This window comes from Acanthochromis polyacanthus, chromosome 16, assembly GCF_021347895.1.
Source record: "Acanthochromis polyacanthus isolate Apoly-LR-REF ecotype Palm Island chromosome 16, KAUST_Apoly_ChrSc, whole genome shotgun sequence".
NCBI classification, from domain to species: Eukaryota; Metazoa; Chordata; class Actinopteri; family Pomacentridae; genus Acanthochromis; species Acanthochromis polyacanthus.
The window spans coordinates 27723377-27747601 of NC_067128.1; the positions used below are offsets into that span (position 1 = coordinate 27723377).

The following is a 24225-nucleotide window of genomic DNA, read 5'->3' on the forward strand; positions in this document are numbered from 1 at the left end:
GCTGGTAATTTTTTCATTGCTGTCACATCACTAACCAGCTTTTCATTCAGCCAGTTACTCCACATAAAGACTTTTAATGACTGCTTGGTATGGAGGCTGGAGTGGAACATTTTTGATTTGACCTGCCAATGTGATAACTTTGGTTGAAAGTGACATTTGTGAAAAGAAAAGGGTAATCAGGTTGAGTATATTTGCCAGTAAACACCATTTACAGTTAAAAGGACACTTGAAGAGTAAACAGGAAAATAATTTCAATGTGGTTTTATTGCCAGTGGATAGTGAAGGGCCAAAAGCACCTCAAATGTCATTTTTGTGCCTAAAATAGATAAATACGAGTTATCAGATGAGTTGGAGTCTATATTAGGCCTTTTGGGGTTTTCCCTTTCCATGTGTAATATAGCTTTTTGTGTTTGTGGAAAGTCATACAAACGTACAAAGGCTTAAAGGGATTTGGAAGGCCTTGTTTGAAGTTGGAACTATTCCTCTGTTACTTACCTACATCACTGTGGAACACATTTGCATAACTGCCCTGCAGTGCTGATTCTGCTGGAGCTGTGCCTCTTTGCACGTACTCATACCTTCCAAATACTTTTCCTTTTTCCTTTTGGTGCATTCTACACCTGCCCTCACAAAGTATGCACTGTTGCATACAGTGTTATACAACTGGGACTTCCTACTTCATCGTAATAATCAACCTCAAGCTGTGACTGTCGGCAGTCTGCAGTGCAAAAAGAGCTGTCATCTTTCTTGGCACACTTGGCAGATTACACAGTCATACTTGCATCAGGGAGTGTGATGTATGTCACTTATCCTCTACTTGTGGGTCAGAATGGCAAGAAAATCATTTTGGCTTGTATACTGCAAAATGCAACTGAATGCGATTGGACATTCTGGTATTTTTGGCAAACTAGATGTAACATAGGCACTGAGATTCTATAATATACTAAAGCTTTCTGTGGCATACTTTATAATGTAGTTAAGGTATGTCACCAGTGTTATCTGGCTTTCGTTGGACCAGGTGAAGAATCGGAGCAAACCAAAGATTTTCGAAGGTGGCCTATGAAGAGACGGGCTAAAATGGAGAGTTACAGACAGAATGTGGTTTTAAAACACTAAAACATGTAAACGGACTACAATAGGCCACAAAAGTAAATGTACGGATTTGTAAATGTCTGTAAATATGAATAACATGTTTTTTAACTGTACATGAAAAGTGATGTTTAAGTTTATCTCATGCACTATGGGGCAGTGGTTAGCACTTTAGCCTTGCAGCTAGAAGATCCCCAGTTCACATCCCAGCTGGACCTAAGATCTTTCTGCACGGAGTACTTTTACTAACATATAATCAAAGCAGCAGTGTTTTCAGTAGGACATGCATCTCTTTTCTTGCACTGCCACCTCATTTGCTCAGCCTCCACATCAGTCATGTGTCTTTCCAGAGAAGAAATCATGTGTTTAACGGAAACAAACGCCCAACTTAAGGTTCTCACCACCTGAGCAAGCCCAGACACACATGTAGGAAAATCATTCTCATTGTACAAACTGCACAGTGGTCTTGGAAAAAACAAACAAACATCACTATTATCTGCTGTACCTCTTCCTCATTTTATGCAATGTAAACACACAGGGAGGAAACTAAAACAGATGTCAATTTAAGGAACCAAAAGCAGCAGAGACCATTTCAGAAAGAACGTAAGTTTTGTCTAATTTTACTTTTTCCAGTGGCTCAAATTTGTTGATTTATGTGGGGGCGTGGGGGGAAACACCTGTTCCAGTTCGGTGTTCCATAATGACTTTCTTTCAACAAACAGACCTTTGACCTCCTCACTGTCAAAGGTCAGTATCAGAGGCTTCATTTAAACAAAAGAAGCAATTTGCACCATAGAAACACTTAATAATGAACAAAATATTCAGAAAATAAATCAAAATGGGTCAGAATTTTCAATTATAATGTGCTTGTTTTGTTGAATGGCTCCTTCCTTCTAATATTAGTTACTGGTAATATGTTGTCTGCTTTTACAATGTGACACTTTCAAGACAACCGCCGTTGTACCAGGGTGCTTTCCAGTAAAACACTCACACACACACACACACACACCCACACACACACACACACACATGTTTGTACTTCTATCTTAGTGAGGACATCCATAGGCGTAATGCATTTCCTAGAGCCTTACCCTAACCTTAACCATCACAACTGATTACCTAAACTTAATCCTTACCCTAACCCTAACCAAACCTCAATTCATACCTGTTCTCTAAAAACAAGTCTTCACCCTAAAACATGGCTGTTTCAAAGTGAGGACCGGCCAAAATGTCCTCACTTTGACAGTTAAATGCAGAAAATGGTCCTCACAATGTAGCAAGTACAAGAACATACACACATACACAAACAAAAATGAAAGGATTGTAATTTGGCATTACAAATTAACCTGTCATGTTTAGATATTAGGGTTAAGGCCCAACAGTGTTACTTATGGTTATGTTATGTTTAGGGATTAAAAAACTACAAAAATGATCTAAAATACAACTTTATCAATTAAGTCTACAGGCTTAAAGTTATTAATTATGAAGAATACCCTATCTAATGTAATAATGTAGCTATGACTCAATGTTATGTAAATTGCAGAGATCAAGTATGTGTTAGAATTACTGCTTTTTTTACATGATGTTATGGCGCTTCATTTATCCCATTGAATGATATTTTTTAAGATAATACGTTTAATCTGTGAACTTACTATATATTTCTTTCCTGATTTAAAAAAAAAGTTCAGTTTTAAATGCTTGTTTTACAATATACAATTATTTTCCTCATGCATTTATACTAATATAAATCAGCATAAATGCAACTATTGGAAAAAAAAACCCACAATGCTTAATGACTTCATTTACCTTTCATTGCTTGCTGTGCTGAACATAGTTCAGCCTCGGCTGTTCTGCTGGTTCCGCTGGTAAAATTCTCATAGTTGAATGTATGTGTGAAGTGATGCATATGACACTGCAACTATGCAACATAATATAGACTTTCCTGTTAAAAATTGCATAGATGAAACGTTGCACTGACAGCTCTGTGAAACAGAAAAACTGCGAGAGTAAAGCTGCAGGCAGAGAAGTGTAACAACACAACAAACAACTTGTTAAAATAGCCATCCATTATCTACACTGCTTAATCCTCATTGGGGAGGCGAGTGGGATGGAGTCTCTCACAGCTGACTTATGGTGAAGGCAGGGGACACTCTGGACAGGTCACCAGTCTATCACAGGACTACACATAAAGACAAACACTCACACTTACAGACAATTTAGAATTACCAGTTAACCTCAGCATGTTTTTGAACTGTGGGAGGAAGCTGGAGTACCCAGAGAAAACCCACACATGTACAGGGAGAACATGCAAACTCCATGCAGAAAGATCCCAGGCCCTGGCCGGGACAAGAACTGGGGTTCTTCTAGCTGCAATTAGACAGCTCTAACCATGGAGCCACTTAGCAGCCTTTGTTAAAATATGCTATACTAAATTATGTTTTACATCTTCTTAATTTGTTGTTTCCCACATCCTTATGAAAATTAAAATCAACTGTCCAATCATGCTTGCTGACCACTGTGGCAACATATTACAGCTACGTTGACAAAACTAGAGTTTAACTGGGCTAAAAGCTCTTAAAGTTGTAATGTTGAGTTCCGTAAATTCCAGTGTGTACAACCTGTCAGTGTTATCTGACAGCTCACAATGGCGGCTGGCAGCTTTCTTGTTCTACTGCTTCTGTTTAATTACAGGACATTCTCGCTGATGAAATCAGTAAACACACAAAAATTTCGCGCAAGCAAATTGTTAGATAAAAACAGTGTTTACTGCCATTATATGGAAATGTAACTTCTCCAAAATCTTGAAAGTCTGATGGTAGTTTCACTGCAGAACTCACTGTATCGCACTTAGTGAAGTTTGTCAAAAAACATTATGTTTAAGACTGGCATCCCCTACAAAAGCAAAATATTTGTGGCAAATTTGACTTTAGTTTGGGTAAAACTGTTTGTCAGCATCAGCCACTAATACAACATTCTGACAAGCATGTTGACTGGTTATTTGCTGCAACAACTGACCAATCGTGCTACAATTCTTGTAAACTTCTGGTGGCAAGTTTGTCATTATTAGAAACATGTCAGTGCATGTTTGCCATTAATATTATTTCTGGGAAAGATGGTATTATATTTTTGTGGCAACAGATTTGTAAAATTGTAAACTTCTAGTGGAATTCTAGTTCACTTTGTGGAAATCTGGTTTGCTGTGAGTTTGCCAATAATTTTTGGTTTCTTGGTACTTTGGGTTCTTCCCATGGTCCAAAGGCAAAGCTGATGGATGGATGGATGGATGGATGGACAGCCAGAAGTTCACCATAAGTTTGCCTTAAACCTGATTTACCAATGAAAATATTACATTGCTGCAAATTTGCAACACAGTGAAAGGCTAACTACAACTGTTTATACGAAGTGTAAAGTTTTCTGTCAGGTCTTTAAATGATATGAGACATGCATCTTTGCTTGTTTTTTCCAGCACTTCTTTACTTTGAGCACCAAACCTTGGATGTATTCCAAAAAATTCTACTTTCCCTTTCATAATTACTGCTATTATGCTAGTTAAAAGTGGGAAATTGGTAATTAATAAATGAAAACTTTGACTAGTTGGTGGCACCAAGGGAAAGTCAGAGGTTTGGTAAAGTCAGCAGGGTTCATCCACTCAGGAACATGAATGTCTGCACAACACGTCATGGTGATTCATCATGTAGCTGTTCACTAAAATGGTGAACTGACTAGTTAATTGACTATTAACTGCGTTTTCACATTATAATGTCATATGAATTTTTTTGTTGTTATTTATTGCTACATACCAAATTTTAACACCAGCTGCTGACTTTTTTTTAAACTTGCTCCTGCATTTAAGTGTTGATTGAATTTTCTTCTTGCACATAGAAGTTTCTTGTCATAACAATATTCCCACCGATTGTCTATTACACGAGAAGTTGTTTGTAATGTGATAAGGTGGCATTTCAATGCAGCAACATTGTTTGTACAAAGCGTATTGATGGTTGGTTCCACACCCTTCAGATCAAACTACCTTTATATCTCTAACACGCGCGTGCTGAATCCCACAAGGTTTACTTTTAACATGTTGGTTAGATAATGAACAAAGATTTAAAAAAAAAGAAAGATAATAATCAAAATGCTGTTTCATTGTGAGTCAGGGCAACTTTTCCTGTTTTTCCATTTAGCCTTCCCTATCTTGATGTTACCATCATGATGTCATGACTATGTCGATATACATTGACTCAGTGTCAGCAAAAACAACATCAAACATAGTCTGTACACTTTGACCAGTTCAGCTACATTATGTGAGCCTGTAGTGTCTAATTATCTTTATAAAAGAGAACAGCAACAACAACAACATAAACATGTTATACATATTTTTTTATTAAATTAATGTAAATATAAAAATAGTGAAACGTGATCCTCAACTCACCGGTCCTTTCCTAAAACACAACCACCCTGTTCAGGTATTTTTAGTCGTGCGTTTATCAGCCCCAAGCTCTGTTCTGTCAGCTGTCTGTTGTGTGATGACGTACTCTCTGACTGAAAGTTGTCTTTGTTCATTTAAAGGGCAGATAACAGCTTCTCGAGTTCTGTGTGAGAGCCTTAAGATCATGTGTCAGTAGTTTAAACCCTGGGAAAATGTGTCACTTTGGTTGAATTAGATCTCACCTTCTCGTTTTAGGTTATGACAGGCTACATATACAGTTGTGAACACTGGTTTACATTCATACGTACAAACTAAAATTTAGCTATTTGGTTAAACAATATGACTACAAATAATAGGCTTGGATGAGAGAAAGTGAGGCCTTTAACACTAACAACACCGTAACGACTGTCAAGCATGGTGGTGGTAGTATTATGCCCCAGGGTTTGTTTTGCTGCAAGTGGAAGGTGTTTTACTGAAATTAAATGGAATAATGACGAATTAGAATAGCCTAAATTTTAAAAACAACTGGTGATTCATTTCCACGCAAATCTATTACAACATTATACAATGCCTTCTTTTATACAAAAAGTGATAACACTTTTTATATGAAAGAGAAGTGGGAAAAGGAGGCAAATATAAACTTATCAGAGGAAGCGTGGGGTTAAGTTTGGAGGTTCCAGTGGTCTTCAACCACTTCTTTGATCTGGAGGGAACACTGCTGGAAACATGTTATCAGGTATTTTAAAACGCCAGTCCAGCAAAAGTATAAAAATATTAATGTATCCTGCTGGAGACAATGGGGCTCGAGGGAGGCAAACAACTTTCATGTGTTCTGGGAATACCCCAAGTTAACATCATACTGGAAGGAGATACATAAAACATTGAGTAATGTATTTAAAACCCATTTACCTATGAACTTTGAGACACTATATTTTGGTCCTACTCAACTAATGAATCGGGGGAAAGATGTAAAACTAATACAGGCTCTACTTGCAGCTCGTAAAAAAGCAATTACTAGAAGGTGGTTGAATTCATCACCTCCAACATTAACGGAATGGTTTGAAATAATTCTTGAGGTATATAAAATGGAAAAATTGACTTACTGTCAAAGAACTCGGAAAGTTGAGTTTGACCAAAATTGGGGGAAATGGATTGAATTTATTACCCTGACACAAAATGACTGTACTGACTACAACTAATTTTAATCATGTTTGTTTTTGAATATTATATAAGCCGCCTTGGTTCATGAGTTTTGCTTGTTTATTTAAAAAAAAGAGGGAAAAGAGGAAGAAACAGATGTTAAAAAAGAATGTGGAGTACTTAAAAATTGTATATATACTACATATGTATTTTAATATGTATTTTTGTATGCAAAAAGTTCTCTAATAAAAATATAATTTAAAAAAAAGAAATAAAAAATATTATGCATAAATAAAATGAAGTGGAATAAATAAAACAAGGAGAAAATATAAAAAAAAAGAAGAAGAAAAATGTGGCCTTTGAAAATCCCATGCGTATGCAACACTGAGCAGATGAGAGTTGTACCGTGTGAGTCGATGCTTAGAAAACCCACCTGTTGTGATTTCCATACTGTAGTGTTTATGACGTTCGTCTCATGGTTTATTTGCGAATAAGAATAAGAAACTGCTCAGATGATCAATTAGTCAGTTAGGTAGCCTATATGCAGGAGTGTGGGAATAATTAAACAGAGACACAAGAAGGAGGACAGAAAAAGTAGCATTGAGTTTAGTCATGTTTCACACCTACACACAGAAGGTGGTAGAAAAGTCAACACTCCCCGTTTGGTATCAAACTCCGGTTTTCCATGGAACAGGCGGAGATAATGTCTTAGTTTATAGAAATGTTTGATGCTGTTTCTCAGAGAAAACGAGAACAAAGAAGTGCGTTTTTACACAATTTGAACAGATGACCTCTCATTTCTGTTGTGAAGGTGAAAACCACCAAATCAGACCTATAAGAGCTTGGGCACAAGTATGGAGGACCATAAATGACCGAATTATCAAAAAATAAATATCCAGTATTTGACAATAAATACTTCCTTAATACAGATAACATAACAGTACAGGTACAAAGTGTGGCTTTGTAACTGGAGATCAGTACTTATAATTCAGTTTTGAGGTTCCTCCTTGTGCAGTTTCACAACAGTTCCCACCTTAAGTAATGTGAGTCATCAACAAGCCCTGAGTCATGTGACATGAGGGTAAAATTAACACCTGAACTTCCTTCCAGTCATTTAGAACTGAGTAAGCCATGTGAATGTGAGGTGAAACCCTCAAAAAGAAAAGTCCTGTTGTTTCCTACTTAAGTTCTTAGGAATACCATGACCTGGATGACTGACAATCTACACCCTGAATCTCACTCTAAGATACGTATGACCAGAAGTAGCTGTTTAAGGAGACACAGCACATCTATATGACCCATTTAACGTTGGAAAGTCTGACACATATTTGTTAAAGCATGATCAAGTTGAAACAAAAGGTCTGAATAACAAAACCCCAGCAGTCTGATGCCTCTGTCTTCACTTGGCAGGCTTCCAGACCTTCATTTATAACACCACACCAGGAAGAGCTGAAAGAAAATAAAAGGAGAAAGGACAAATAAATCCCTCTAGCTAACAGCTCAGCACTGGCTTCAGACAAGGAAGTACAGATCACAAATTTACAGAGTGTTCTCTTCCTTGCTGGTCAGAGTCTCTCTCTCTCTCTCTCTCTCTCTCTCTCTCTCTCTCTCTCTCAGCTGTATTCACTTCCTCCTATGAGTAATAAGAGCAGCTTCTCAAAAACCGGCGTGTTTGTCAGACCGACTGACTGACTGAGTGAGAGCAGTCCATAAAGAAAGAGGCAGCCGGCGACGGGGACTCATGCTCCGATCCACAACTCTCTGAATGTGTAAGTTCAAAATAAACTTCGTGTCATGTGACGGCGGAGCTCTTCCTGCTGGTTGTTGTTAAATTTGAGCCCGGCTGTGGTCTTGTCTTGTTGGAACGAGTCACGTTTCAGGTTGTGAGACTGTGACAGGCAGGTGTGGAGGTCTGGAGCGTGGGCTGTGTTAAACTGCAGAGGTTGTTGGAACTAATATACAAGTTTAGAAATGTAAATGAGTCTGAGGGGCCTTGTAGGTTAAATGAATGTCAACTGAGCTGCAAAGGATGTGGTTTTGGTGCACTTTGTAGCAAGACTGTGCAAAGTCAAGTCAGAAAAAAAAAAATTTCAATTTTAAAGCCAAATTTCCTTTTCAATGAAATGTCTGTTTAAAGTGAGACATGGCTCTTGTAGGCAGTCACAATGAGTTGGCACACATGTGATTTTTCTTTTCCTCATACTTCGAGCGTCAAGTCAACACATCAAATGCAGCTAATCAGTTCATCTTGCAAGGAGGAGGATCAAAACGCTAAAAGCTTCAAAGCATGATGGATGTGTTTTCTCAGGAAACGATGAGGCAGTTCAGTTTTTTTGTTTGCTTTGTTTTATTTTAACCTAACACACCCTCTAGTCACTTAGAATGGTTTTTTTCCTCTAATTGTTTCAGGTGTGTGAGGAGAGTTGAAGCTGTGCACTTAGAATAGCTCTGCTTGTAGGAGGAGGAGAAATGGAAGAAGTGGGCTGAGTCATTCAAGCACCCTCAAATGCATCAGTGTGATCTCTCCTTGTGGACATGAAGTTCAGGGGGTTTCCAGAAAGAGCAGTAAAACGTAAGAGCTTTGTAGCTTTAATACCCACAGTCGTTCACATCAGTTCCATTCATTCATGCTTTTGTCGTTGACCACTAAGGTAAAATTAGAGCAGAGATCAGTGCAGACCCTTTGCTTCCTCTGCTAGTCTCAGCGTGACGGGGGCTTTCTGAACCAGCATGACGTCAGCCGGTGTTTGCAGTCATGAGGTTGTGGTCGTCTGTCAAACCACAGCCGAAGTGTCTAAAAACCCCGCTGTGCTTCCTGTGTTTACAGTGACAGAGGTTTCCTGCATCCCCCTTGTTTGACACCTGTCAACTGTTCCAAAACACAGACTTGTTGCCGTGGAGACGCTGATGATCCAGAATAAGGAGGCGAGGAGGAGGATTCCCCGATCAGACAGTCCTGAGAAGAAGAAGAGCTCAGAGTCAGCCATGGACCACCAGCAGCACGCCAAAGTGGAGCGGTTCCTCAAGTTAGGATACTCTCACAGCGACATCCTGAGGGTGCTGGAGAGCCTCCGACACGATGCTCAAACCAACGACATCCTGGAGGAGCTGATCAAGACCTGCCACACTCGCAGCAGCAACAGTAGTGTCCCGAACAGCCCCAAACTGGTGCCCAGAGGCTGCAGCCCAAGTTCAAACCAGACCAGACCCGGACCAGACAGAGAACCAGCTGCTGGGTTCAGACCGGTGGTAATAGACGGCAGCAATGTGGCCATGAGGTGAGTCCACACAAAACATCTGGCAGCAGGAACATTTGTCTTATATCTCACTTTTTATATGTTTCTGTAATGTCGAGGAGGAAGAAATGCTCAAATAACAGGAGCAAAGCCACTCTGTTAAACTAAATTTGAAGTATCTATCATAAGTATTTGTTGCACAGAATTATATTACCTGATCTCTACTGGAATATTATCATTATTACACGTTATTACCCATTAATACTTTAAAGTGTACCTGATTTATTTAATTAGATAATTTTTTACATGTAAAATCTTAAAAATCTGCAAATCTACCATATCTGTCAGACGAATGTAAATGGCCAAACAGCATCATCATTTGTATCATCATATACATTTCTCCTTTTTTTATATGCATAAAGCAACATAAAGCAGAAATATTCAGCGCTGCATTGATGTACAGTTCTTTCACAGACCAGGTGGTGTTTTCATTCTTGAGCCACACCAAACAATGTCACACATAAAAAAATATTTTGACATGACGGAGGTAGAAAATATTTTTTTCATTACTTCCTGGAAAAATACTTTTTTGACATGCAGAGCTTCAAAAGAACAGAGGCGGCCTGTTCATTCATGTGTGTAACTGAATGAGAAACAATCAGAACGATAACATTAGAGCTGAGCTATTTTTGTTTTAAAGTTCATTTCACACAGCAGCTCTGTTTGTGTCGCGGCTCTGTTTCAGTTCACAGATCTGATCACACCACGCTTCCTCTTTAAACATGTGGGAAGTGAAAGCATGATCTGTGCCTCCGCTCTTCTCTCTTTTTATCTTTATTTTTTTATTGGCCTGAGGGGCAGTGTGACATGATGCTGCTGTTCTTTTTTTTAAGAATTCATATGTAAGCTGCTGTTGTGTCTACTGTGACCTGTAACGTGTAATTGCTGTCACTGGATCTCATAATTGGCACTTAGATCTGTCCTACGTCGGTTAACAAGGAAGTTCTGAGTCAAAATTTGCCCCAATCAAATAAGTCGTTGGAGTAGGAGGAGAGCATGATATGAATTCAGCATGGAAAACAAAAGAGAGACGTTTTCACAACAAGTATTCCTGTAAGGACAAGTGAGCTGAATGAGGAAGTGGGCTGAGGTATTTACTGTCACACCTTTATTCACAGGTTATTCAGCGTAACTTTACTCCGGCTTTAGGCATGACATCTCAAAGGCTGCAGAGGAAAATCTCCTATTTCTGTTTCTTTTTACCTGATTTTACCAAGTTACACAGATTATTAACAGTCAGTCTTCTAATTTTTCCCCCTGACTGGTTCACAAAGTTATTTAAAGATGCACTGATCTTGTTCTTCCATTAAATTAGAGGGTTCATGAGAGACAGTTTGAAACTTGCAGTCATTCATGCGGCTCAAGCTGCAAAAATGCAGGATCTTGCATTTCCAATAATGCAACTCGTCATTTTTTTGCAAGCTCCCTGGCCGGTAAACGCCCACGTTTTGAATCTCGCCGCCCCCACTACCTTACTTTGATCAACTTGTCCTTTCCAAGCCCAAATCAAGATTACTCACGCAATCTCACTTCAATTTTCTCTCAGTTTGACACCCTTCCTCCAGTCACAGAAAACATTATATAAACAGTTTCATGTGACGCATGACACATAATAAGAATAATGTCATACTAACTCAAAAACAGGGTCTGCTCAGTGCTTTGACAGCAAAGCCAAAGCAGGATTCCCTGAAGGCAACATAAGAACAATTAAGATAAAACAAGGCAACAGCCACAAAAATGCAAATGGAAATATGTAAATATTAGTCAAGCCAAGTCACCATAATATATAAAGTACATTTGAAACAACAGCTATTCAGCTAAAGTGCTTTCCAGTAGAGAAACAAGATTAGGTTTGAGATCCAGTATAATTTATTATGTAAATGTTCCTTAGTAATTTGAATATTGAAGTTAAGACACTAACAGCATTGCATAAAATACAAATGTTCCTGACTTAATTAAATACTAAGATGAAAACACTGAATATTATTAATTATGTAGAATTCACCAAGCTAATTTAAATGTTTGGATGAAGAAACAAAGAATGTTACATATTCTAACAAATTACTTGACCAATTTAAAAATTAAGGATAAGAGCACAGAAAATGATAAATGGAAAACCCAGCAAATCCAAAGATTCCCAATGAGCAATATGTAAAAGACAGATGAAAGGAAAAATTACCTTTTAAAACCTTCAGCAGAACCCGGTTTGGAGAGCAGTCATCTGCCTCGACCAGTCAGGGTGAGGATGACGAGGAAGGAAAAACGTAAACAGACAAATTCACAAATGTCATGGACCGCTTCTCAGAAATGTTGAATTTTAAAATTCAAAATGAACTAATACACACTAATTTACACATCTATGAACATTAAAAGTTCAGTTATTGACTTTTAATAAATGGGAATTTTATAGAACAGTGTATCTGGGTCTTTTAGTGGAAAATATATATTTAACTCCACCACATTTATCTGGCAGATGAAGCAATTAGTCAGTTAATTAGTGGACAATCAAAACATTCAATAAGCACTGTCAGAATTCAAGCCTGCAGTAATCCAAATGTTTGTACTAACAGTGCATTAAATGACTGTGTGTAATGTGAAAGGTGTTGCTCATAGTGACGAATTCAGAGAAAATTTGCACCTCACCTTGTTAAGCTGAGACTTTAATGTTGACAGCAGCAGCAGCAGCAACACTGTGACAAAGTGTGGTAGCATTACAATGAAACTACATACAGAATTTAGTACCTTTTCTGTGCCAAAACTGTTTTACTGATCACAAAATGAGGTATCACTTTTACAAGCAAAATTTTAAGTTCATTCCCTGTCTCACCCTCAACAATGTGTAATGTTCGCCATAGACATTTTAAGGTTTAACCTTAAGGTAGCTCAGATCACAAATGATGCGTTTGAGGACTTTAAGAGAGTTGAAATCTGAAGATTACTTGTGGCAATAACAATTATTTAAAGAAACCACAAGCTAGTTTTGGGGGCCAGAACTTTAAACTATTTAACATATACAGGGGTTAAAACACATTTTATAAAGGTCAGTCTTAAAAATAAACACCTTTTGTTCAAATTTTAATCATATTTTACAGTGAATGCTTATGCTAGCATCTATGTCTTGTCCTTCTAGCTAAAGAGGTTCGTGAAATTCACAATGAAGCAGGAAGAAATGTGCTGGCTTTTACAATTGTTGACCAGATCTGGAAATTTAAACTATCAAGGAAACATCCTTTAAAGTAACCTTCATGGTCTGTAGAGTTATGAAAGACAGATAAAAGTAATCACAATCTATGAGCTAGCTCATGCCAGGCTTTATCTTGAGTACCTGTTGTGCTGTTGCACAGTGTCTCACCATTTCCTGCTCACAGAAAGAAGGGGAACTCCCATAGGTGTACATGCGCACATGCACGCATTTTACTTTCACCTGCAGGCAAAACGATCCAGTTTACTTCTTCAGTATCTCCTCATTACATCCTGGTAATGTGAGTTTTACAGTAGGTTTGAGTGTCAGAGAGTAGAACTACTATGAACATGAGTGTCAGTCAAACAGATTTTGCTGATACAAGTGAATGACAATGATCACATTTCAGACAAGAGTCTCAGTTTTTCCACAACCTCTTATTCTTACACTTTTCAGAAACATTCCCAAGTTTACTGAAATGGCACGCTCAGTACAAACAAACATTATTTTCTCACTTGTGATCTTGCCATGTGAAGGAAAACTTGTAAAACTGCTTCTGGATCAAATATCCGTCACAACTTTCCCCCTGGGATGTGCAGTCTTAAGGTCATCTGCTATTTTTTTGTCCAAATGTCAAGCCCTTGTACTGTTTTCCTAGAACTGTTCGGGAATTATCAGAACTGGTAAATTCTCTTCATACTGCTCAATCAGAAACTTTGATAAAGTCAAGTTATTATAAGGGTTGAGATCTGATATCAACAGCAATGTTAACAGCAGATGGATGTCAGTACAGGGAAGTACTTTTAGATTTATCTTAGAAAAGCCACAGCCTTCAGCATTAATAAGGCTCTTTAGACGAAGTGAAAAGTCTCAGTTCTGTGTCAAATTACTTATCTTTGTGCTTTTGCAATTGTGTTTTAGAGAACTCTGAGCACACGTCTTGCAACACCGTCGATTTCCTGAAAAGGGGAGCAGACGAGTGCATGTAACGTGCACAGAAGTACAAAAGAAGAAGTTGTCTGTTTTTTGTTGACTCTGACTTCTATGTCTTTACAGCCATGGCGACAAGAAGGTGTTTTCTTGTCAAGGCCTTCAGCTGGCGGTGAACTGGTTCTGGGACAAAGGGATGCGAGACATCACGGTGTTCGTCCCCCTGTGGAGGAAGGAGCTGCCAAGGCCTGAGGCGCCCATCACAGGTAAACTCACCTCAGTGCAATTGTGGGAATTCCTTTGGTTGAGAAAGTTCTGAGGTATCCTTCTTATGTCACCACTGCTGGTCAGGACGAACAAGACATTAAATCGTATTTCATTAATGATTTTGTTTGTTGTCTTTGGAATGGGGCGAGATTTTACGCTCCAGTTTCAAAAGTTGGTCACATAACTTCTAGCTTCAGTACAAACTGATTCACAGCTATTCTGTCAAGAGGTACTAAAACGATAAGTAGCTCTTTAACTGCTAAATGTTTTACAGTGCTACTTAGCTAGTTGTATCTTTGGCTGCCTGACATTCATGGCAAGTAAAACACAGAGACATCAGAGTTTTGATGCTGAAAATTGAAAGCATAAGACCAAAACACTGAGCCGAAGAAAAACTAAAATCCTGAGTTTAGCTGAGGGAAGCTGCAGGCTAGAAGGAGATAATTCTGTTTGTCACCTCAAGCAAGCATTTGCACAGTACTGACAGCTCACTATCCTGAGGCTAATCTCACCATCAACTGCTGTGACAAACCGAATGTTTAGAAGCTTTTTGAACCTTTTACTAACAAAAAAGAAAGAAAATAAAGAAAAAAACAGCCTGAAACTATGACGCACATGATGTGAAACTTAAAGCTTCAATTATCGTCATGATCAGGAAACCAAGGTTTTTTTAGTCCATCAATTTCAGGGTTAACTTCAAAAAGCAGGTGCATGTACTGAGGAGAAAAGCTGTCCTCACTAAAATTATGCATTTTACAGTTAAAGAAGCAAAATTAGCAGATTCAGAAAAAAAACCCACAGAGGCGAAAGCATAGCGCGTGTTAACAGTGTGCTTACATTAGATGGAAATATTTAATCTAGGATCACTAATCACCAAATCAAGGAAATGAGAAAAACTAACATCTTTGATGGGTGCTTCTTTTGCTGTCCTGTCCCAGATCTGATGGCTGCTGGTAAATTCCCATCACTGCATCCTGGATGTTGTAATCATTCTGTTTGGCAGCTGCTGCTCTCACCTTGTTTCACAGTTTTAAAAAAAGGCATCAAACTGCCCATAGAGCCTCCTCAAACAATGAGGAAGTATCAGCACAAAAACTGAAATGCAAGGTGCCGCTCATGTCGGATCATGTCAGCTAAAAATAACCTCTTTCCTGAAATCAGCAGTTAACAAAGAAGCACCAGTGCAAAGGGCAGCTCTAGTAAATTTATGTTGCTGCCGTATCAAAACAAGGAAACGTAAAGATAAAGACACAGATAGGAGCTCACATGGAGTACAATGTGCTACAGTAAATGTTTGAAATTAACTTCTAACTAAAAGCACTAAAACAGGCACAGCTTCATGAACTATGGAAGCAGCAGCGGAACAGGTTTGTTTTTCTTACGTGCTTCTACAGCTACAGTATATACTCAGTGTGACATTTTTCATAAAGATGTGCCAATGCATTTTAAGCATCTGTCAAGATATCTAAATAACCAGAATTACCATCTTAACTAGTTTCTCTCTTGATCTGTCCGTCCAGACTCTTAAAATGTTTGCAGTGAAGGCTTTGAAGGAATTTAATGAAAAGTTATGAAGTAAATTTAGGCCAATAAACATCATTCTGATAGACAATGTTTCAAGTATGGCTGTTGCTTCAAAGAAATTACAAAATCTAAAACATGGATGCCTCATATACACAGTTGGTTGTTTAATCCAAGTGAACATTTGGTGCCAAATTTGAAAAAAGTCCCTTAAGCAATTCATGACTTATTCTGTTTACAAGAATGAACTGTTACAGACGGACAGCTTTAAGAGAAAATGCCTCTGACCACAGCTGTTACCAGCACAGAGGCATAAAGTAAAAGGCTTGAATAGCAGCTCAGTCATTTATTGATGCAGCTCCACAACAGTTTTTGGGGTGATGGAACAATTGTTTTTGTATTTGTAACTGAGGAAACTGAAGTAAACATGTCCTTTGTGCCTGTAATGATAAGAGTGAATGAATGACCATCTTAAACGATGTCAATCATTTAGAAAAATTCACTCAAAAAATGGCAGCGAGGTCCCTTAATGGCCACCATAAATATGACATCATGCATTCTGCTGCTAAATACTAACATAAAACCTAAAAAAACTACAGTGAACCTTGGGAGTTTATTTGGGCCCAACATACTCCAACCAAACCATTCATAGTTTTGTTGAAATGGATCATAGAACGTTCAAAGAATTTGCCAATGAATTGAATATAGCCACAAATCTAAATCAAGTAAAGGGAATTTTTTAAAAATAAACTGACACAGACTTCCAAGTTGAAGTTGTTGACTAATGGTAAAATTTTAAAGCAACTCTTTCACTCATATTTTCATGTTGAAACAAGTTTTATTTTACAGTATCGGAAGGTTGAATTAAGTACATTTTCAAATCACAATCACAGCTTGAAATGGGCTTCACTAAACAGTTGAGAGGTTTTTAAGCTAAAGCCATTGCATTCGCTAAATTAATCCGTATTGTAATCATCACTATTGTCATGTACTTGGCAGATCAACATATTCTCCACGAGCTGGAGAGGAGGAAGATCCTGGTGTACACGCCATCCCGCTGTGTAAATGGCAAGAGGGTAGTCTGCTATGATGACCGGTACATCGTAAAGCTGGCCTTCGACTCAGATGGCATCATCGTGTCCAACGACAACTACCGAGACCTGCAGACTGAGAATCCCCAGTGGAAGAAGTTCATAGAGGAACGGCTGCTGATGTATACATTCGCCAATGACAAGTAAGGCTTTTTATGTGGACAGATTCTGAAGGGAAATGTAAAGTTAGGATTCATTTCTGCCCCACCATTGCACCATGAATTCAGCTAACGTTAATCTAACTGTATCTCTGTTCTGGTGCAGGTTCATGCCTCCAGATGATCCTCTGGGCAGAAATGGTCCCACTATTGATGATTTTCTCAGGAAGAAGCCGTGGACCACAGATAACAAGCTGCAACACTGTCCATATGGTAGGTTCACATTGTGGTTTTGACAGTTTACACTCTCTTGTGCTGCGCTAAAAGATTAAAAATGCAACCTGAACAATGAGAACCAATCTAAGGTGACATTTCCATGTACACTGGAACATTTCCGAACAACTAGTACCACAATGGTGACAACAAAACATCAGCACATTTTTCCCCTCATGAACTGGTTCAGTCATCCAATTGCACTATCAGCAGTTTCAAACCGAATTGTATCACAGTCAGTATAACACCCGCAGATACAGACGTAGAACCAAACAGCACTTTCAACACCGTTTTTGTTAATGCAAACTGTAAAACTCCAAAGCAAGCATAGCTGCAAAAATCAGAAATGTCTGACGAAACCAGAGTATCATCAGGAGACTCCAGCACAAACACAGTCAGCCAATCTGGGAAGTACTGGACAGAAACCGATCGACCAAAGTGTATTTCTGAGATTATTCAACTGCTTCCTAAAAGATTTCATAAGACCAAAATGGCCCACAGAGGAACTGTAAAGTCCCAAAACATCATCCTGATTTGAGTTTCGAGATTTTGAGTCAACTGAAAGGTAAAAGCTCCAAACTTTGATTTCAATACCACACACTCCTTTCTTTGGTTTAGAGACTGTGACATTTGGTCAATCTTTTCTTGTGCTTTCTTATTGTAAAACAGTCGAGAGTCTTTTGGCTTAACCAGCAGGGGGCTCTGGTTTTTCTTTTCTATTCTTATGTAGCAGCTGGGAAACTTGAAATTTGTGGAAGGCCTCTCATCTGTCAGGAAGAGATTAGGTAAAGATTGTTTTTTTTACCCAGATAGCACTTTGGTAGCTGGATCCAAACAAGAAGTCTGGATAACAACAAAGAATCAAACGTCAGCTGTGTCTCAAAAGCAGAAATAAACTTGGAGGTCCAAAGCCATACCCTGTGCTTACAAACACATGACATTTGCTTAAAGAGATGTAGGTTCACAGCTGTGGGGTCCAATAATAACGAACTGTGTTTCCTTCTACCAGGTAAGAAGTGTACTTATGGAGTAAAGTGCAAGTTCTACCATCCAGAGAGAGCCAACCAGTCGCAGTTGTCTGTGGCTGATGAACTGAGAGCTCTAAGGGACAGAGCCAAGAACTTCTCCCCTGCTTCATATCCGGAGCTCAGATACACCTCGTCCACCCCTCCACCCCTGAACATAGACGACCACAGGACTTCATCCAGCGAGCACTCCGTCTGTCAAAGGGACTCCAGTAGCCCCAGAAGCCAACCGTACACCAGCATGCACCACAACCCGAGCGTGGACATAGACGAAGCCTTCAGCTCCATGGAGAGCTCCATGTCCAGGCTCTACATCCAGGACAACCCCTACAGCCTGGAGCAGCCACTGCACAGCTACAGCAGCGGCGTGGCAAGCTACAGCCTGGGCCATGACGACTACTCCCTCTCAGGTTCGTACGGCAGCAACAACCAGCATCTCTGCCTGAATGGAGGAGATCTCTACTCTCATCAGAGCGGCTCGTTGTCCTGCGACTACTCCATGTGCGGCCAGTGCAGGTGTGGTCACCAGCAGGCCCGGCTGTCCCCCGTCAGCCACCACCATCACCACCACCAGCCAGCATGGAGCTCCTGCCCGGCACTGCCTCCACATAACAGGGAACATCCCGCTCATTTCTCAGATAGCCAGTACTTCAGACAAACCTCCACAAGACACACCCACAGTCTGCCAAGGGACCTGTGGGTGCAGGGAAGCCTCTCAGGCCCCGGGCCAATTGGCAGGTCCAAGAGTCCGTCCAGCGAGCAGAGGAAGGGCCTGAGGAGCCAGCTGACCACCCTGTTCCCCCAGAGCATGGTGGAGCAGGTCATGAACGCTTACCCGCATGTCTCAGACATGTCTGAACTGATTTCTCTGATTCAGAGCTACAGAACCGGCCAAATCTCCTTCTAGACTGTAAAGACTTTTTTTTTTGGCGTCTTTAAACTGAGCCCACATTGGAGTTCTCATCCCAGCAACAAAGTGAAAACTGAGAACATTTCTTCAAAAGACTGTGAATTTTTATTACAAATCAAATCTATTCTTGTAGTTTGAACTCCTTACCCTTTAGCATTACAAAGTGACTCAGTCTGATGAAGTTTAGATAATGTAGCACACTGAATGCTATTTCTTTATCCCGTGTAAAAGTGCAATGCACTACGCTCCATATGAGCTACTTATTGTAGCACTGACAAATGTTTTATTTAAAGCAGCATGTGTTGTTTCCCCATGTTGCCTCAAAGTGAGGAACGCTATGCCCTGTACTTCTGTAAAGAATGTCACTGGCAAGTTTTTAATATGAATTCTGAAGGCTTGTGTTTCTGCTGTGCCTGTGGAAAACAAAGAATACTCAAACCACTCAGGATATTTGTCTTTGTTGATCTTATGAAATTGTTTATAGGAAGGTATGATAAACCTTCAACCTTTAATGGAAGAAGGTAATTTGAATGAAATGTTGCTGAGCTGCTCTCTGCTGGTAAAACCTTGAAAATGTAGCCAAAACCCAATTGGTGTTGACACAGCAGGTGTTTTCCCACATACCTGCTGTGACATACTGGAGCCAGCTTTCATTCTCATCTAGTGAATTTTTAATGTAACGCTGCATTTCCATAAAGTAATTGATTTAAGAGTAACAGATTTAGAAACAATTAAACAAAAATGACGAAGAAATTGTAAAAAAGGTACGTGTATAGGTCCGTGTACGGATCTGGTAATTGGATTTTCCATTCTGAAACAGGTATTGGAAAACAAAAACCGAGTGGTTATTTGATTTTTTTCGTTTCAAAATACAAAAAATAAAATTGAAATACAAGGCATTTTTCCTTTTCAACATTAAAAATGGATATACAAAATTTTTAAAAATGCTTTGATTTTCATTTTATATTTAGAATAACAAGAAAATAAAATCAGTAAGAGACAGAAACAAAAAAGGTCAGTTTTTCATTTCCTGTGACCGGAAGTGGTCATCAGCAAGGGTGGAGCCAAACGGAGTACGGTGCATAGACTGTATCTAAAAATTTTTTCATTAGTTTTCATGGTCAGAATGAGAGATCAGGTGGCCGAACTTAAAATAAATCAATATTGATTTTTTTATAGAGCGTTAAAGTTTTGCGAAGCCAGGGGTCGGGGTTACTTGATTGACAGTCCGGTCTGGAGGAGGTAGCCTAGATTCTGCTCTCCTCCTTTGGATTAACTCTGATATAATAACTGTTGGTTTATTTATCGGTGGAGCAGCAGAACCTTTTCCACAGACAGTTTTTCTGCCCGTTGGCTTGTTTTAACCAATTTTCTACCTTCGGCTGATTCTACCAGCAGACGCTGAAAGGACTCCGATTGTTCGGAAAGTGTTTATTTTCGTATCGGCGCCGCTTTTAATGCACTTTATATGCAGCTGTAGTGTCAGATACAAAGTGTGCCATGCACTCCAGATGTTGGTGGAGTTTATTTCAGTGTGTGTTGACCAGAGAAGAAAGTTAGCATTCAGTAACTATTGGCTTAAATGTGAATTAGCGCTGGGCTGCACAGTGGGGTAGTGGTTAGCACTTTCACCTTGCAGCAAGAAGATCCCCGGTTTAAATCCCGGCATGGGTCTAGGATCTTTCTGCATGGAGTTTGCGTATGGGGTGGCTGGCTGCTGCTTCCTATCAGTAGTGGCAGTTGGTGGTAGTAGTGGCCGAGAAGCTCTTGCTTTCAGCTCCTATATGGCGTCAACAACAGTCGTCTCGGGACACGGCTGGCGTACGGGCTGACATAGGTTATTGTTGCAAGTGCACGGCACGGGTCCTCGTCCTGCACCCCTGGGGAAACTGGCTTCGCAGCTGAGAGTAGCTGTAGCAGTAATGCAGTCGTATGCTCGGGGTGGGGCCTCCTTAAAGTCTAGGGCATGCATGACCCACCGGCGTGTGGAATACGCTCTGGTGCCCAGACAGGTCCCAGGGAACTATCCCTCATAAATAGTCCCACCTATGGGTCAAATAGGAAGTCCTGACGGGGTACTTGGCACTTGAGGAGTGTACTGCATCCTTCTATGGCAAAGGGCATATGAGGAGTCTTAGAACACCCACCGGTCACCCGTTAGCGCAAGAGGAGTTGCGACCCTTGTGTTTCTGTGCCACATGCACACAGCATTGGAAGGTTTCAAACATAGATCAAGAGAAGACAAACCCTATACTTCCAGCAGCGGAAGTCCGCAGGACACCAGCAGGAGATAGCAGTACTCGCCATGCTACTACCACCGGTGAATGGCATGATGATGAGGGGTCCTCAAACCCTTGTGGGAGGGATCATTCTGACAACAGCACTGCATTGAATGCATTACTGTGTTGTAAGAGGCCATTCACTATGGCTACTTTCAACACAAATACTGTGAGAGAGGAAAGGAGAGTGAGAGAGTTGGCCCATTGCTTCATGCAATGTGGAATAAATATCCTGGGCATCCAGGAACATAGGAGAGTACATGAAGAAGCAACACAGTTTAGTAGACTCAAGGGACAGTATCTCATCACGTCTTCAGCCTGGAGGAATCTCTCACAAGCAGCAGTAGGTGGGGTTGCATTGATGCTAAGTCCAAAGGCAAGAAAGTCTCTTCGTATAGTGACCTCTGTATCCGAAAGAATCCTCATGGCAGAGTTCGATAGTAACCCAGTTACTACAGTCATAGTGGTATACTCGCCTACAAACGTTGCCCCAGTGGAGGAGGCCAAGTCATTTTATGAGAAACTGGGGGATGTCATCAGGGATGTGCCCGCGCATAACTTTCTGGCCGTGCTCGGCGATTTCAATGCCCGACTTGAACCGGATGATGCATTCTACACCTATCATAGAGAAACAAACCACGACGGAAAACTCCTAGCTGACCTCCTGGTGGAGCATGACCTTCTGGCTGCGAACACCCAATTCAAGAAAAAGCAGGAGAAAAGATGGACGTTTCTTGAAAGGTGCACAAAAGCAAAAAGACAGCTGGATTACATCTTGGTAAGGAAGAAGTGGAGGAACAGCGTGCTAAATGCTGAAGCCTACCACACATTCTGCACGGTGGGTTCTGACCACAGGGTAGTATCAATGAGAGTCAGGCTGAGCCTTATAGTCCCAAAGTCAGTCCCTCCACGATTTCGCGGGTGTTTTTCGTGATTATTGCGGCTGAAAATGCCTGAATTTGCGGCAGCTTTTCTAAAAAATTGCGATAAAAGTTTTAAGCTTATTTGTTGAGATAAAATTGCAGGAGATAAGTGACAATTGCTAAAAAGCTGCATTTTTTCCAGCTTGTAGAACAAGTTTCAACACTGCAATTGACAATATTTATTCCAAAATTAATTATTTAACGTTCCAAAGCATTTCCACAAAAGCTGGCACACCATAGTGGGTCATTAGCAGCAGCCAGATACTGGTTTAATATGACGTGACCTAACTATGCAGAGGGCGACAGGAATTGATGGGGCTCAGACACACCCCCACAATTTAATCAGTTGTTCTTTGTGTCATTTCCGATACATCCACAGTGGTAGATTTGTTGTGGGATCACAATCATGTGATCGTCAGCGGGCCGCTGAGGTAGCATTCACTTGTTGCCATGGTTACCATCAGTGGTGTAGTGGTCCCTGGAGAAGTGGGTATACTCTTAATTTTCACCTTTTTTTTAAATTAGTCCAGAAAAACACCCAGTTTTAGAAACAGTGACATAGAAGACTACTCTATTCAATTTATTCAGTCATTTCTACTTGCCCACTATTATAAAATTATCATGACTTGATTAGGAGCAGTTTGTAGTTATTACTGGTCACGCAAGCAAACTGGATTAATGTAACATGTATTTATCATGAGGCACACATGGTGTTTCAGTTACTTTTGAACATTTATTTAAATAAAATACTTCAAATATGAAGTTGACAGTGCATCCTTGTTCATATTTCATCATGAATAAAACCTCAATATTGTTTTAGGTCGAATCTTAAACTACCTGTCCCCATTCTTGTGTTTTTACTTACTTTAAAATCAACTACCAGCCTAGAGGTTTTCCCACATTATCCCAATGTAGCTAGCTTCAGACTTACGTTAGAATAACGTTAGCCTTTCAAAACGTTAGTCAGACTCAGCCCGACACTCAGTTTAACCCGTTGCGCTTTAGTTACACTTCAGTGTCCCGCCCGCGGTACACTTTGAGATCTGCATAAGCAATTTGCTAAATGGCTGAAACTGCAAACGCGATTATACAAACACTATACGCCGATGGAAAGCTTAGATTCTCATGAATCCGCTGGTATAAACCACTTTCAGATGTGATTACCACAGCGGTAATATAAACACATTTGTCCGACAAACAATGAATATCCATCCATCCGTTCTCTATACACGGCTTTAACGTACACAGCGCGACTCGCATTTCCGGGTTCATTATTACACACAGATGAAAATATTCCACAAAAAACGGCCATAATCCAACCTTGGACATCCAGACGACACAAGCCAGTAAACTATTTTGTTCAAAACATGTCTTGAAGACGGTATATGATCCACGAATAGGTCGTTTTCGAGGAAATGCACCTCGCGATGCGCGTCCAATATTCCCTGTATTTCTCGTCATATTTTTATTTACAAATAGAATATTAGCGATTTTTTTGTACTGAAAATGGCTGGAATTGAATGCAGCTTTAACCACTGGCGACAAAATATCCTCTCCTTGAAATGTGCAGTCATGTTGCCAGTAGTTTAAAACAATGATTCATTTGGAAACCACCTTAAAACTTACCTGAGAATTATATCGTCCATGAAAGTAGGTTCGCTCGATACGTGCCACTCACTTGAAAGGTGTTTCTCGCATTTCCACGCATCTTTCAAGCAGACCTGTCAATCAACTGGAGTGCCACAGAGGTGTTAGCAAAATTTTCCTCTGTATGAC

The 24225-nt window shown here is 39.9% G+C and overlaps 1 protein-coding gene across 2 annotated transcripts; it reads left to right on the forward strand.

Annotated features, from left to right (window-relative positions):
• The first annotated feature begins 6993 nt into the window (after positions 1-6993).
• On the forward strand, positions 6994-19692 carry LOC110966852 (probable ribonuclease ZC3H12D). 2 transcript variants are annotated; one of them, XM_022216346.2, is made up of 6 exons: positions 6994-8424; positions 9483-9933; positions 14189-14328; positions 16850-17084; positions 17206-17312; positions 18322-19692. In XM_022216346.2, exons 2-6 carry the CDS (start codon positions 9563-9565, stop codon positions 19242-19244), a joined length of 1776 nt encoding a protein of 591 aa, XP_022072038.1. In that variant the 5' UTR covers positions 6994-8424; positions 9483-9562; the 3' UTR covers positions 19245-19692. The 2 variants fall into 2 exon arrangements, with proteins under 2 accessions (XP_022072038.1, XP_022072046.1); XM_022216354.2 differs by having other exon boundaries at positions 9541-9933.
• Positions 19693-24225: the final 4533 nt, after the last annotated feature.

Coding starts and splice junctions, on each gene's coding strand:
- LOC110966852 (XM_022216346.2), top strand. CDS start 9,563: ATGATCCAGAATAAGGAGGCGAGGAGGAGGATTCCCCGATCAGACAGT. Junction 9,934..14,188: donor GGCAGCAATGTGGCCATGAG/GTGAGTCCACAC, acceptor ATGTCTTTACAG/CCATGGCGACAAGAAGGTGT. Junction 14,329..16,849: donor GCCTGAGGCGCCCATCACAG/GTAAACTCACCT, acceptor TGTACTTGGCAG/ATCAACATATTCTCCACGAG.